This window comes from Artemia sp. Qi Xiang Cuo, chromosome 18 (assembly GCF_049724085.1).
Source record: "Artemia sp. Qi Xiang Cuo chromosome 18, ASM4972408v1, whole genome shotgun sequence".
Taxonomy (NCBI): domain Eukaryota; kingdom Metazoa; phylum Arthropoda; class Branchiopoda; order Anostraca; family Artemiidae; genus Artemia; species Artemia sp. Qi Xiang Cuo.
The window spans coordinates 27,254,455-27,271,623 of record NC_142811.1 but is presented as its reverse complement, the minus strand read 5'-3'; the positions used below and the strand labels follow the sequence as shown (position 1 = coordinate 27,271,623).

Here is a 17,169-nt window from a genome sequence, read left to right as displayed (position 1 = left end):
TTCTGCACATTTCGGTTAAAGCATTTCACCAACCCCCCCAATAAAATTCGAACCCAAGTTGTCTCCACATATACAGAAAACTATAAGTTGAACCTTGTCCCATCAAATCACAATGCCTTCAGTACAAAGAAACTCTAATTCATTCACAACCTTCTTGAAGATTTTTTCAGTACCAACGATCTTGAAGTCTGGTGCCAGCACTAGCATAACTAACGGCACTAGATCTAGCCTTGCTCGAAGCCAAGGTGGGAAGTTGAGAACTCTCATATAAAAAGCTAGAATGCTGTACTTTCCTGATGTAGACTTTTTAAGTTTGTTTTTTATTTGTACCTCATCTTGGTAGAGCTGAAGAAATATCACATTTTTCTTAATGCCTGGATCAGAAGCATATAAAGAAGCAAAACGGTCACCATCATAGAAGTCTCTATATACATCTTCTGCTGAAGGATGATACCAATCCATTAGAAATGCAAGAAATGCAAGTCCTCAATCTTTGAAAAGATTCTCCAAGGTGGCTGCAATTGAAACCACTTGAACAAATCTTCTATTTCCATACTTATCAAGTCTGATAAAGACTTGTTCCGGTACCACAGTACCGCAACTTGTAAAATACTGGTCTCTCATGTACTGAGATCTCAGTGATCCAGTGGCAGGGTCTGTAACAAGCAGAAAAGGATCCTGCATATTTTGACAGTCAATTTCGTTACATATTTTCTTAAACAGATCTGGCTGAAAAACAGAAAATATGCATTTAGCAACACTTTCTTTAAGTTCCTCTGCTACAATTTCAAGAGACTCAGTGAGACTCAAAGCAAGCCCATATACAAGTGCTTGCCTTCTAGGCTCCATATCACGGATACCCGAGTCCCCTGAGGATGTTTGTCTCAAACCTGATGTTTTATTTGTAGCTGCAAAACCAGCTCCCATTATTTCATCTTGGTTCAAATCTAGCATTTCTGAGTCTAGAGGCTCAGAAGATTCATTTTCTTCAACACACTCTTTATCATGGCTAGGGGGAGTTTTCAGGTTGTTTAAGGCCACATTATTTTCTTCAACACAATCTTTATCATGGTCAGGGGGAGCGTTCAGGTGGTTTATAGCCTTATTCTTTTTTAGTTCTCTGCAAGTGTGAAACTGCAGGGAGCTATGTCCTTGAAACTTCTTACTACAACCTCTAAAAGGACACGGTACTTCATCTGAATCTTTTATATGGGAGTAGAGGTGGCTAAACAGGAGGTCTCTCCTCACAAACTCTGATTAACAGCAACTTATACTGCAGGGAAATCTGATTGCAGTCTCACCAGGCGCTAGTGTAATAGCAGCCTTTTCAGTTTCTGAGTGGGAATTTAGATGAGTAGCAAGTTTGTTGTGCCGAGAGGCGAACAGACTGGCATGCTGTTTAACATGAACTGTATATTCTCGCAGGCTGTGAAGTTCCAATGAACAAAATGAACAAACTAGGATTTGCCATGAAGTTCTGCAATTTTATGCCATCAAGATCAGATCTGCAAAGAAGTTTGACAATATACAAAACTGGAAAAGATGGCTTTAGAAAATCCTAGGTGCGCACCCCCCCCCCCTTCCCTGCTCCAAAGCGAATCACGTCCTTAATTTGTAGCTTAATTTTCCTCTTACGCTCTTTTGAGTAGAACCTTAAGCATGAATGAACGAGTAATAAAGCAAATAGAATAAATGCTTATATTTTTGTAGCAGATCATGGTTTGATAATTTTTTTCTAAGTAAAAAAAATTGAAGTTAAAAATCAATGGAACGGGGGGGAGGGAGGGTTATTGAGGTTCTGGAGGAGGAATAGGTCCCTGCAGGGGAACATGGGGTCCTGGATGGGAATATTGGGACCCAAACTCATGCGCAAGCTCGGTAATGGAAAACCGATGTGCTCAGGGCCATTACATTACAAAAATGATACATGCCCTGTTATTGTCATTAAAATTTTTGGAGATCGAAACAAGTCTTATGAACCATCAAAAGAATATGTCTGTCAAGCAAGCATCTCAAATCACCGTGGTCTGCCTATTCTTGGGATGAAGCCAAAAATAGGCACCCAGAAACAGGTCGATCATAACACTAACCAAAAATCTAATCGAGAAACCAATTGTACAAATAACTTGTTACGATATTGTGACGCTTAACATCAGTTGGCTAGCATCCCAAAAACAATACATTGATTGTCTATAATGTATTTTTAAGAACATAATATCATCAATGACTTGTGGGCTCAGTCGAGTAACGTAGCCTAACGTTCTTTTACCATAGGAAATAATCGGTCTCACATTTGATTTATGTATCAGACTTAAATTTCATACAATCAATGAAAAACTGATTTTAAGCTAAAACTATGTCGTTGGAAAAACAAATGCGTCACCATCTATAAATGTAGTTTACAATAAAGCCATCTATGAACTAGGTTATGTAGATGGTACCATTGGGGGAATCCCATTCTGTTTGATATTTAAAAAAAGTTTCTGGATCAGGATTCAAAGGGATACCTAGGCGCTCGGACCAATTGACGGGATACTGCTCGTGCCCCGGCACTTTGCATATGGCAGGCTTGTATATATTCATTCGCGTTGTAAGTAGCAACCTCCAAGTAAACCAGTTTTATTTGCCACTCTTTGCTCTGTAAAATGGAGGGTTCCGCATTCAATACATATAACGTTGAAGGGTCTCAAAGACTTGTAATTAACAGTTACATGGTTTATGGCATATTTGTAGGTTTCCGATGGGTTTTGCGCCACATTTTGTTGACGTCGATGGTTGTGATGACGTTGTTATTTTAGCATTATATTTCTTTCTTCTTCACTCTCATTTTTGACTAGGTCTGATTTTTGCTGTCGCTTGTCTTCTAACAGCACAATCCTTGTTCTTCACTTCATTTCTGACACGTTCCGATACTCGCTTTATCGCTATCACTTGTAATTATTGCTGCCGCTTATCTTCTAGCTCCATATTTTTTTGTTCTCGCTTTGGCATGTCTTTTAGCCGCATATTTCTTTGTTCTTCATTGTCATTTTTAATTTGTTCTACTCATCGTTGTCGCATGTCTTGTAACCGCATATTTCTTTGTTCTTTATTTTTTTTTTTTTACTCGTTTTAATTCTGCTGCTGCCTATCTTCTAGCCGGATATTTATTTGTTCTTCACTTTTGCTTTTGATTCGTTGTAATTGTCGCTGACGCAAGTATTCTAACTGTCGGCTGTATTTTTTTGTTCTCCGTTTCGTTCATCCTTATTTTAGACATTTTCCCATACCCTTTACCTCAGCTTCTTCGACTGGTCGGTTGGGGTGGGAAGATGTCATAAAGAAAGATTTAAGGGAAATGGGAACTTCCTGAAAGAGTGTAAAGAGGGAGGCTTTGAATAGTCTAATAATTGTATATAATAAAAGAATAGTTTAATAATCTAATAATGTAATTAGACTGAATATTTAAAACATAAGTATAGTAATTCCTGGAATGCCCAGTAATTCTTTATTTTTCAGTCTTATAATTCATCTCATGGTCGCAGAAAGTTCGGAAGGTGCTAGTTAGATCAGAAATTGACAGTTGTAGTCCTTTTTTAAGCCAAAAGTGATTGGAGACCAACCAGCCGCGGGGGTGGTGGGGGGGGGGGGGGGTAAACGCCCGCCACCTATAAAACGGTTATATTAAAAGTTGAGTACGGCTTTGGATTTCTAACAACCAAAATTTCTTACACCGAATTATGCAATTATAAAAAAAGTTTTCTAATGGAAGTAGAGAGTAGATTTGAAAATTTAAAATAACAGAATTATTACAGCATGTATCTGTAAAACTATTGGAAGTAGATAACAGGAAGTAGTTCGCACATAATAAACAAGAATGCCATATTTTTATACGGTAATACGTTTTGATTGTACAGGCAATCACATATTATTTTGTGTTTTCAGTAAAGCTATTGCTGCAAACATGATCCATGATCCATTTAATTTCAGGTCTTCAAGTGATGAATCTTTAATAATGGTCCTGGACCGGGGAACATCAGTAGTGGAACCATCACCTTTGCCTCTATTACGTGCCACACGCAACAGGCAATCTACAAGTGACGAAAATCCCATAGATCTAGATGATGACAGTGACGGTGGTCTATGTTCTGAAGTTGAATCGAGTGATTTTGATATCGGAAACGGAGAGGGGTGAGTTTCTTCCCTTAATTCAAGTAGGGAGAGAGAGAGAGAGAGAGAGAGAGAGAGAGAGAGAGAGAGAGAGAGAGAGAGAGAGAGAGAGAGAGAGAGAGAGAGAGAGAGAGAGAGAGAGAGAGAGAGAGAGAGAGAGAGAGAGAGAGAGAGAGAGAGAGAGAGAGAGAGAGAGAGAGAGAGAGAGAGAGAGAGAGAGAGAGAGAGAGAGAGAGAGAGAGAGAGAGAGAGAGAGAGAGAGAGAGAGAGAGAGAGAGAGAGAGAGAGAGAGAGAGAGAGAGAGAGAGAGAGAGAGAGAGAGAGAGAGAGAGAGAGAGAGAGGGAGGGGGGGGAGATAGAGAGAGAGAGGGGGGGAGAGACGAGAGAGAGAGAGGCTCAATCCCTCAAGCCTCAAGCTCAATCCCCTAAGATTGAGTTTGCTTGTCTAAATAAAACCTACTAAAAAAAAAATAAGTGAGTAAGGTGAATCTCCTCCGTTTTGATCTAATGCTGTTTTCCTATCTTAAACAATACTTTATATCTCTCTCGGGAATTGGTATTTTTAAGTGATAAATTCGATGTTTATACTCCTAAGAATGGCCAAAAATATGTCTGAAGTATTTTTACCAAAATTACCATTGGTAATTTAAATAGAAAATAAACTGTCACACCCAATTTATTTTCTAAAAAGCCCTATTTCAAGATCATAGAAACAAATGAAAATATGAATGAGGTGTTATAAAACCTGCATAATTTACCACGTGAATTTTTGTGATTTAAGTATTTTATTTAGGCACTGAAGCTGTTTTAACTATGAATTTTTTAAAGGATTTTTTAGTGCAACCTATGTAGCCCTAAAACTTTGAAATTAAGAAAGGGGTTTGAGGGGGGGGGGACTAAAGAATATGTTGCTCGAAAATACATCTTTCAAATGTTTCACGAGGAGTTGTGAAAATTCATGAACTTGTAAGATGGGGGGGGGTGTAAGGTTTATTTTTGATGAAGATGCAACATTTTTGTTTTAGAAATCTTTTTTTTTAATCTCTGATTTTTAAAATGCAAGAACTAAATGCTCAAAATGAGAGGGGAGGGGTCCCCTTCTCCTCTCTAATTAGTTATCTGAACCCAAAGCCGCTCCACCTCCCTCTCCCTGTTTGCCTGACTTTCCCACTGTGAAGTAGATACCTTCCCACTTATAGTATTATTCCCACCACTAGTCTGTTGAAATCAAGATCTTTTTCCTAGCCCATCCTTTAAGTTGAAGAAAATTACTACCAAGCCGCTTGATTTCAATACACCTGTCCACGGTCCTTCGTTCACCCAATTTCTTCAAAGTTTTACACTCTATTCCCTCACACGAAGTTCAAATTTCCTCCCACCCAATCTATTCAAAGTTTTACTCTCTATTCCCTAGCACGAAGTTCAAATTTCCATTCAAATTTCCTCCCACCCAATCTATTCAATGTTTTACTCTCTATTCCATCACACAAAGTTCAAATTTCATCCCACCCAATCTATTCAAAGTTTTACTCTATTACGTCACACGAAGTTCAAATTTCCATTCAATTTCCTCCCACCCAATCTATTCAAAGTTTTACTCTATTCCATCACACGAAGTTCAAATTTCCATTCATTTTCCTCCCACCCAACCTATTCAAAGTTTTACTCTCTATTCCATCACACGAAGTTCAAATTTCCATTCAAATTTCCTCCCACCCAATCTATTCAAAGTTTTACTCTCTTCCGTCACACGAAGTTCAAATTTCCATTCATCTCCCACCCAATCTATTCAAAGTTTTATTCTCTATTCCCTCACACGAAGTTCAAATTTCCATTCAAATTTCTTCTCACCCAATCTATTCAAAGTTTTACTCTCTATGCCCTCACACGAAGTTCAAATTTCCATTCAAATTTCCTCCCACCCAATCTATTCCAAGTTTTACTCTCTATTACGTCACATGAAGTTCAAATTTCCTCCCACCCAATCTATTCAAAGTTTTACTCTCTATTCCCTCACACGAAGTTCAAATTTCCATTCAAATTTCCTCCCACCCAATTTGGCTTCCAAGGGTCCACGTAGAGGCACCAGTTCACCTGGCACCTATTCAAAGTTTTACTCTCTATTCCCTCACACGAAGTTCAAATTTCCATTCAAATTTCCTCCCACCCAATCTATTCCAAGTTTTACTCTCTATTCCCTCACATGAAGTTCAAGTTTCCATTCATCTCCCACCCAATCTATTCAAAGTTATACTCTCTATTCCCTCACACGAAGTTCAAATTTCCTCCCACCCAATTTGGCTTCCAAGGGCCGACGTAGAGGCACCAGTTCACCAGGCACCTATTCAAAGTTTTACTCTCTATTCCCTCACACAAAGTTCAAGTTTCCATTCAAATTTCCTCCCACCCAATCTATTCAAAGTTTTACTCTCTATTCCCTCACACGAAGTTCAAGTTTCCATTCAAATTTCCTCCCCCCCAATCTATTCACAGTTTCACTCTTTACCCTCCTTTAATGGAGTTCAAAGTTCCTTTAATTCCCTTCATATGACCGCTTTCCACCCTATTTGTGGACGCCCGGCTTTTCGTTTGGCTCCAGCTGGATGGCCAAATACCACAATTTTCTATAATCTATGTAAAAAGTAGCCTAAGCATTTTGGCCTTTCATTCAATGCAGCATTAGAGAGTTGTACCGAATCACATGTCTCTTGCAGCTTATGGTTTGATATAGAGTGAGTCAAACGTGCATCTAAAGCTTTCCTTATAAAATTCTTTTAGAAAACAACTAACAAAAAGAGGAAATGCGAAATTAAGTGATATAAAATTTCCTGATTCAGGTAGGAAGACTGAGATACTTAGATAGGGAGTAGGGATCACGATGAATAAGGAAGCTTCCAGTTCTTGCTTTGTCAGTTTTTTGTTTAAATGTATTTCGGCCTTCCTTACCTTTGTATTGCAGGTTGGATAATGTAAATCGAGAGCACTTGTATAGACTGCTAAGTAAACCATTAGTGGATCGATATTCAAACCAGCCTAGATGTCCGAAGTATAAAACAGGCAAAGGATTTACGAAGTATTCAACTTCTCTTAAGCACTTGAAGCCGATTCGAAGACGTAAAGACCCGTGAGTTTTATGTTTTATTCTAATAGGTAATAAATCGAATCATTGTGAAACTTCCAGGATTGCTGTGAAGTTAGTCATTAGGTTTTAAGCCAAGATGCTGAAACACATCAATGCCGGAAACTTTTAAAAATTGTGAGATCGGTTCCCCAACTCCCATTTTTAATGTATGACAATTTGTTTTGTACATCGATTTTCCATTTGTAATATTTTCCAGCATTAAAGCTTCTCTAAGGGTTTTTGTTTACTTCCTTATCCCAGACCCTATTGAGTTTCGCGAGCTTATGGTAAAACAAATTCCTATGGAACATCTGAGTTGAACCGAGGTGGAAAACGCCTAGTCCTGCTGTAAGTACAAGTGTTTTACTCAGGAATCATAACTTGCTCCCTTACTTTTTTCAACCCAAATTCACGTTGCAGAATTTCTTGACTGTTCAGATATATTTAATTAATTGTATCCGAATAAAATATCGTACTGGTTACAACTCTCTTTTGTATTTCGAAATTAATGGGTAACCGCAAGCATTGATTTCGCGTGCGTGTTTTCTTGATTTAACTTCCCTTCATTCGATCCATTCATATAACATATGCCTTTACTGATCATTGACACAACTAACATAAGACCCAATAATTATAATTAGATTGATAGTTGCTAGATGACACTTTCTTCTTCGGGGCTGGTTTGAGTAGCACTTTTGTGAGCCCCCTTTGCAGTCAAATCATTGAAGCTGCATTAGAACATAAACGCTGTTTTGCCGGCCAGAGAAGGAACATTTCCAACTCTGATTGGAAACAGAAGGGAACCAAACATTCGTCTATACATAGAACCAAATTCATCTATACAGTCAAACATTGGTCTATACATAGAAGCAAATTCGTCTATACAACCAAACATTCGTCTATACATAGAACCAAATTTGTCTATACAACCAAACATTCGTCCATACATAGAACCAAATTCGTCTATACAACCAAACATTCGTCTATACATAGAACCAAATTCGTCTATACAACCAAACATTCGTCGATACATAGAACCAAATTCGTCTATACAACCAAACATTCGTCTATACATAGAACCAAATTCGTCTATAAAACCAAACATTCGTCTATACATAGAACCAAATTCGTCTATACAACCAAACATTCGTCCATACATAGAACCAAATTCGTTTATACAACCAAACATTCGTCTATACATAGAACCAAATTCGTCTATACAACCAAACATTCGTTTATACATAGAACCAAATTCGTCTATACAACCAAATATTCGTCTAGACATTATTTTATTGGGTGGCGCAAAATCTGGCTGTCAAAGGGGAAATCCCACTCCGGTGAGAACCTATATTTATAGAAGTTAACATCTACTATCGTCACTGACAGTGTAATGTTACTCAGTTTTACTAAAAATGTCAGATATCAATAAAGCTAATTCTTGAAGCAGCATAGTGGCAGCTGAGTAAAATTTCCAAGGGATTGAAGGGCTTGTGATTTTACTGAGTAACGATAGAAAGGTTAATTGGATTTTTCTAAAGGACCGACAAAAAGCTTCCGCTCGTAACAGTTTTCTTGACTCTTTAAGTTTCTCTTTAACGTATTTTCATTTTGTTCATTACATTTTTGTCTTTAGTATACTCTTTGAAAATATTCTTTGAATTCTATGTTTTATATCTTTGATTTTTAATTGTAAGTTTGATTTTTTGCTCGTGTTGTTATCCACGGATTTTATTTTTGTTTCTTTTAATTCTGGTATGTTTTTTTAATTTTTTTCTTAGTCTTTATTTTTTATTGTTTTCTTACTTTTGTCTTGTAATTTCGTTTCTTTTGGAATTTGTGATTTTGCTTCTTGGTGGAGGTTTCAGCTGTAATAATTGTATTTATTTCCCTTTTCCACTTGCTAAGCATTTTTTTTGCATTTTTTTCTTATCTTGTTTTATTGTTGCAGTGTGTTTAACTTCAAAATTTTTAACTTTAGTGTGCTTTATATTTACTATATGCACATTTTTTTTCAGGGAATCCTTAATCATGCCGCTGGACAAAGTTGGCTTTTTTTCATTCATGACTTTTTCTTGGATGTGGAAGTTTATCAAAATTGCATATGAGCGTGGATTAGAACCTAACGATCTTCCAGTATGTTCTCAATTGGATAGCTGTGAATACAATTCTCAAAGGTAACTTTTGACACAACCTCAATAACACCTGTTTAAAAAAGGTCATGGCCAAAAGATTATACAACTGGAGTAAAAAGTCTGTCAAGGCATCTTCAGTCTCCCGTTTTGCCTATAAGTCCGATGGATATTGTCCGTCATGAGTCAAACTGAAAATATCGGTCATCCCCTTTGCATATGAACAATCTCAGTTGCCCAGTTGCCTGCAAGTCCTGTGGATATTTTCAGTCGTAAATCTTTGAAATTTTTTTTTATCTCCAATGGCCTTCAAATGGCTCAGAGAACTGATTGACACATGATCATTAAGGCGCATGGACTCAAAGGCGAACAAGCGACCTAAGCCTAATAGGCCCGCCCACCTTGAGTCTCAGGCGGGTGTCCTGGGAGGTATTTTTTGGGGGGTAAATGCCTAGACCCGTTGAAACTAGCCACCTCTTTTACATAGGCGACACTCTATTAATATCAAACGATTTCCATGCTCTCCAAAATGCAGTTTGTTCTGGTCTCAATTCCTCGAAAACGGAGTTTCTTATTTACGGTTCGTCTCAGCAACCTCCCGTAACTATCAACGTTGGCCAAGCAACTATTTCCACTACTTTTCCCCTGAAACACTAAAGCGTCCGCTTTGGATCAGCTTTTAAGGCCACCTGTTGGTGCCCGGTTCCTTATTATGAGATAAATGTCCTTTTTCTCCTACATATAGGCCTAGATTTTCCTATAAGGTAATTTCAGTTACGCTTTAAATTCTCTCATAGTAACTAGCCTAGTTAAATATCAGTTTAAAGGAACCAATTTCGCAAGAGGGAATACATTGGCTTGTATTAAAAATTATGCATGAGTTATCTCACAAGCTTGCTAAATTTTGGGCCTAAATTGATTCTTAATTTATGGATACTACAAATTCCATTATTGGTGTTCCATTAGCTTGATAGGCCAACGAAGTCACCTCTTTGTTCGGAGTTGAGATAGATGATACTAGATTTGACATTGGTAAATAAAAGTGAGTTATATTTCTATGATTGTTATTATTTTCCATGAACCATGGTAGGATTGGGATGAGAGTATTTGAAGCCACCGTCATTGTAATTTCCACTTGAGGGCCCGCCCCCCTTCAAAGAGATAATTACATATAAAATATCGGTGGTACAGACCGTGGCACCGTGGGCCAAATATTGTAGTACATGCTCCCCATAGGTAGTACACTTGTTGTACCCATACTGTTCATCGTTGTGGCAAGTCCACAGCGCGAATCAGTGAGGACAGAACTCGTAGAATCCGTGTCGCGTCGGAGTTGACTGAGGCACCGTAGGCTGTGCTGCTTACACTAGTGGTATCAGGAATGATAATACTACTTACACTACTTATAAAGGTAGTTTCATCACCTGCAGTTCTAATTACCCTGCTAGATAACAAAAAGTTTTGTATCTGTTTGTCATTATTTTTGGCCTTATGGCCGAAGCGACTCTGAACTCTTTCTATTTGACAACGGCATTTCTTTGATGCTGAGTAACTGCGTCACTGTCCTTATGCTACGGAGCATGATCCACAATTGAGAGGCTAACACACAGACGCACACCACACTCCTAATAATGGCAAACTTTGTTCGGTGGTTATAGGTGGATTCCACCTATTCGTTATCGCAACTCTGCCAATAAACTAAAATGTTGTTTTTAGTTTTTGAAACAACACATTCTCAAAATATTTGTTTCACGTTTATGCTATAACTTGATTTTTTTTTTTTTTTCACAACTAAAGTGACATACTTGAAATTAGTAAATGAGTCACTAGGTGACCCGCGGGTCATAGGTTGCTGACCCCTGCCTTCGGTTAATTCAACTACCAAAAATGATGGTTTCTTAAATTTGGTCAGTTGCTTTGTTGTCTAGCTCCTTCTCTACAAGTAGGCTATGCCTGCAAATATTATAGCTCCAACGATTATGATGCATTAGCATTCTTTATCGCTTGATGGACTACTAGTACCTTTGGTTCAAAGAAAAAAGTGTTACGAAGATGGGAAGGATCCACTTAATTGAACTCACTTTATGGTTTCTAATTGATAAAGCTTGACTTTTTTTATGCTTAATTTCTGCATTTTTTAGATTTGCATATCTTTGGCTGGAGGAATTACGATGCCAAGGACGTCAAAAAGCTTCCCTAGGCCGTGTTATGTGGCGTTTTTGTAGAACAAGGGTGTTAATAACGATGGGAATCTTTCTTTTATCATTAACTTTGGGATTTCTTGGGCCAGTAAGTAAAGTCTTACATATATAATATTTTGTGCCAAGTTTTATGATTTTACTTTAATTTATGGTTTTATTTTTTAATCTTATATAATATTTGTTTAAGTTTTTGTATTTGTTGGTTTAGTAAATATAGGTTTGAAGGGTCTGCTCAGGGTATAGATAGATAGATTTTAAGTTCAAATGATAACAGACTAATTCATCCTCATATTCCCTCAGCAAGGCTTTATGGAGGGAAATTTAGGAAGAAAAAACAACAAGAAACAAACACAAAAAACGAAACACCAAAAAAAAGGAAAATGACGAACTGCATTGCTATAACATTTTGTGTCAAGCATTATGGTTTTAATTTAATGTATGTTTTTTTTCTAATTTTTAATAATACTTCTTCAATTTTTTTTATATTTGTTGGTTTAGTAGATATAGGCTTCAAGGGTCTGCTCAGGGTATAGATAGATAGGTTTTAAGTTTAAATGATAACAGACTAATACATCCTCATATTCCCTCCGCAACGCTTTATGGAGGAAAATGTGGGATGAAAAAAAAAGAAACAACCACAAAAAACCAGACACCAAAAAATGAAAATGACGAACTGCCGGCCACCAATTATTGCCCGCCAAAAACCAAGCAAGAGTAAAGTACCAAACGCAATAAATAATACCAACATACAATTTCAACTTGGCTCAGAGACATCCATCACAGAGGGAAGTTAAAAAAACCTGGCGACATTTAGGGCCCAACAGTTAGCGTTAAATCGTAGAACTGCTCTCTCATGACACTTCCATAAGTTTGACCACGTGCTGCACTCCCTCTTACAATGTTCAGTATTTATCTACAAAGCCGAAATGAAATTCATGAAAAAAAACCTTGAATTTTTTAAAACAAAGGCAAGTAGACAGCAAAATATTAACTTTTCAAAATTTCTGCTAAATACAGAGACTAAAGATATTGGTCTTAATTAGCTGAATCAAACTGAGGTCTATCTTTATGTAAGATCAGTGGAACTCGCTTAAGTGAACTTGGAAAAATTCTGGTCTCAAAGAAAGATTTACAGATCTCACCAAAAAAAAAAAAAAAAAAAAAAAAAAAAATGGATGGAGAATGAGTTTGACTACCTTTTGCGGACATAAAATCGGGACCATAAGACACTAGAATTTTTAACCCATTAACAAGTCTAGTTGTCGTAACCTCATGAATTGATTCTAAGAACATCAACTTAAGGTGATCGACCGCAGGCAAGTTGGACCAAGATACCATTTGCAATTAGCTTTAGAAGAAGAGGAGCTTATTGAAGAAGGAGCGATTTTCTCAGCATTAGCAAAATAAGAGGTAATTGCTTCTTGAACGTGAACGCTTCAACTTAAAAAATTGAGCTATCAGCTACCCAACTTCAAGGAATAGATGAAAGCAGAGTTAAAGGCTTAAGGAGGGAATTGATCGCCTGTCGATTTTTTTAAATATCCTTTCCATCAGTCGATAATTCTTGAAAGTAAAAAGGACTTTAGCCTTCACTCCTATACATTTTGAAACGCTGAAGATGAACAGGAGCCCTCTCGACGATGACTTTAAAGCTCATAAGATAGATCCAAATTTTATATTGTTACACAATAAATATACTAAGGTCCTTTCCTTTCGAATTAATATCAGTTAATAGGAATTCAAGGACTCATCCCTGATTCCCTAGTAGATATCTCCTGATTGTGTACGGAATGTTGGTACCTGCATATGAGGTAAGACCCCTTCTTGTCCTCCTCTCCCGATTTTGCCACCCCATATCTGGGTACATCTAGCAGCATTCCATTACTAGTATCCAGAAAGTTCTCCGATAGCTCAAATATCGCAACTAATTGCATTAACTAATCAGTTGATGAACAAAGACCCTGAGAATTAAACTGAAGCACCAAAAAATCGTCATTACCAAGATCGTCAGCACCAAAAAAATCGTTTAGTTCACCCCTTTAAGTTGTAAAGATGATGACTGCTTTCCGAGGAGAAAAATTTAGTTTATTTCTGTTATCTGGACCTACAAGAATCATTCACAATTCTCAAAACATCTAGTGAGTTATTTTGTGGATCAAGTAGACACTCACCGAGGGAACTGAAATTCCTAGAACCAGAATTAGAAATGTACATAATACTTACCAATGGGGCATATTAATTTACAGAACACCTACCCCAGATTAAAAGCGATACTGGATCGCAGAGGCGTGTTTCACAATTCACAAAGGTGGTGGAGACACTTAGCTGTGAAAACCAGCGGTTTAATATTTGAAAGAATGAATGAAAATTTGTATTGCCCATAAAAATACACGAGAATGTTATAATGGAGCAAATAAAGAAAGATAGGAAAAATACAACATACATACAAGAACAGCAATAAAAGATAAACAAGTACTCAATTATCCCTTGAAAAATATACAAGACTGATCAAGCCTTTCAAAAAAAAATTTCGCAGCTGCACCCACGGGTTCAGCCAAACCGTGAGTGGTAATCACCTTCCTATAGCGCAAACACTAAAACTCATATGATGTTATTGGAACATGCATGAAAATACAATTTCTTTGTTTATCTACACAATTGTAATTTCTATATAGGATTTTTCATTTGAATTCTTGAAAAAAATAAAGCACATTTTCAGGTCACCTAAACCATATTGAGCTCCAGGAAGAAATTTATTTATTCTGAATCGCCTGACTTAAATATTTACGCACGTTTTCCCCTGTTAATTGAGTAGTTGGTTACTATGGTATCTGATCAGAGTTGCCTCATTGGTTAGAATTTAAATAATTGTTAAAGAAAGAAAATACCCGCTAGTCGCAACTCCCTGGGAAAGGTAAACTGAAAAGCATTGATAATAGAAGGACTGATCTGTGTTTGTGCTCTGCGTGGATTCCTAGTCAAAACCCTCATAGACACAACATTCCTCCAAGTAGGTCTCCTGTTAGATAACGACTATACCACGTAGCATCACAAACGATTCCCCTGTTGTAGTAGTTGTATTTTCATATTGTTAGATACGAAAATGTTATTCCGTTTGGATCCAAAAAACCTCTTCTGTTTTAAATTGTTCATTATGTCCTTTTTTTTCCTCCGTTTGTCAGTTTCCTTTTTTCTTTTTTAGGCTTTATTGAAGGCCTATTTGTTGCCTTTATTTCAACTTTTTTATTATTTCCTAATGATTGTGGAATCGTTAGCGTTTTAAGTTTTAATTTTCTTCTTTTGTCGATTTGCTTCATTTAAAATATTAAATATTTTTTATGTCATGAGTGGTTCTTAGCTTCACATGCAGGGCATCTGACTTGTCAATTTTCAACACAGCATTATTTTGCGTTCGTTTTTGGTATTACTTGACTAATCCAAATGAAACACGACCTTTTATCTACTTTTTCCTTCAAAATATTAGCCAGGCTCTTTTAGACCTTGTGATTGCGATTCTTTAAATATTTTGTATCTATTTGTGCATTTTTTTATAGTAAGCGTAATAAAGGGAGAATAGAAAGAACAGATGTCGAAAATTAACTTTGAAAAAGCCTGCATAAAATCAATATAATTCTGTAGTATTAGCATTATTGATTTAAGACAAAATATCTTTTTTTTTAGTGGTAAACTGATCTAGGAATAAATACCGTTCTAGTTTGTCTCTCGGCTGCATAGATATATTAATTCATAGCAGACTACGGATAGGACGTACGTTGGCAGCATCGCAGACAAAAAGTACATGATAGAGATGTCCGAATGCCCGTCTTACAATGTTAATAAAAGGCCGGTTATCCGAATGCCTTTTGGCTATAAATGATGACGTTAATGCATGCTAGATGCCTGGGTAAATGAAGATAGCCGAGCACAAGCACCAAATTGATCGGTGCCATTAAATTATTTCAGTTTACATCTATATTACTTATATTTTGTCGGTGGTTGGCACTTTCCTTGTGCTTTTCCTTCTGTACCACCAGTAAAGGTTTAAGAGTTTGATTTAGGCAAAACTAGTTCCTTGTTCGATATCTGGCTCACACATTGCTATGCTTTTTTTTATGTTATCTGGTATCTATTCCGTTAGTAAATCTATGATTAAAAACGGAATGAATATTGAAAAACGAGGGAAATTTTTAATAAGACAGCAAAAAACAAAAAAACTTTTTTGTACCAATAATAATTGGTACAAAAAAGACTCTAAAAATTTACCAAAAAAAACTCTAAAAACTCATCTTAAACAAACATATAAAAATGGATGAGAAAAACATGAAGAAAACACAAAGGCTATACAAAAGAAAATGCAAAGCTATAGCCGGCTACCGTTTCTTGCACTTGGAAGTTTGATCCTCTTCTCTGTAATTTAATTTATTATTCTGGCTACAATGCTTTTGTTGCACAGAACTGTTTAGTTTTTTATTATTTTCAGGAAGAGAAAAAAACATTTTTGAATGCTTTGTTCTGTATATGTTTTGTTGCTTTTAGACAATCTTTATGAGGAAACTGCTTGAATATGCAGAGGAACCCGAAGCTCCTATTTCCGATGGATTAATTTGGGCCATTTTATTAGTCATATGTGAATTCGGACGAACATTTTCTTTTGCCCTTGTTTGGGGACTCAATTACAGGTATGACATTTCAATTGACAGCGTTCTTGTTGTATATTCTGAAAGTACAAATCATTCCAACTGTTATAATTAGAAATTACAAACGTTAAAACTTTTTTTAATATATTGACCAGCACGTTCTTAATTTACCACCGGTAATTATAATTCAACAATGCTATGCAACAATAATAATAATTTTATTTATTAAAAAAACAAAAAAAACATTAATATTAATAACTAATGAAGCCTGATAAAGAATAAACAAAATATTAATAAAAGTGATTTTTTGAAGTGAGGACAAAAGAAGGGAAGAACAAACCGAAAGGAGCATGACTTACTCGGCCTCAGACACCCAAACTGCACACATAAAAACGAAATTTCTACGCAAATACAGTACCTTCTCCTCCCCCCTCGGAATAAAAAGTAACAGCTTAGATGTCCGAAAACAACGCACCAAATTCATAAACTACAAACCGAGGTAATTTCAACAATTTATGGAATTCTGGTTGAAACACTGGTTGAACACTTCACACATTAGAGGCCCAATATATCTTGCTTCATCTTGATTTTATGCTAAAGGCTGATCTAGTAGTTATACCAACGGTCTACGTATCAAAACAGAGCTTCGAGCTTCATAATTGTGAAGAGATGATGCACACATGAAAAGCAAAGAAAAAAAGAACGGGTCAACAACCCATAATGATATTTAGTCATAGATAAAGCACTATAAAATTTAGAACTTATCGCAAAAGGTAGTATATGAAGTCTATGTTCACGATGCCTTGCAGTTACATTACGCCTATCACCGGTCAAAATTCTTATAGCCATATTCTGAATAACCCGAAGAGGGTTAAGGTGACTTACAGAAGCGTTTGACAAACACATACAACAATATAACAGGTATGGTTTGT

At 36.6% G+C, this 17,169-nt stretch overlaps 1 protein-coding gene across 7 annotated transcripts in view; it reads left to right on the top strand.

Moving 5' to 3' along the window:
- The window catches only part of LOC148941381 (ATP-binding cassette sub-family C member 5-like), a 255,783-nt gene that overhangs the window by 67,164 nt on the left and 171,450 nt on the right, over window positions 1-17,169 (top strand). For all 7 annotated transcript variants that reach the window (XM_089103941.1, XM_089103946.1, XM_089103944.1 and 4 more), the window contains exons 2-6: window positions 3,970-4,170; window positions 7,109-7,273; window positions 9,286-9,444; window positions 11,541-11,688; window positions 16,137-16,279. In XM_089103941.1, the coding sequence (XP_088960067.1) occupies window positions 3,970-4,170; window positions 7,109-7,273; window positions 9,286-9,444; window positions 11,541-11,688; window positions 16,137-16,279 (816 nt within the window). The remainder of the gene's footprint in view (window positions 1-3,969; window positions 4,171-7,108; window positions 7,274-9,285; window positions 9,445-11,540; window positions 11,689-16,136; window positions 16,280-17,169) is intronic.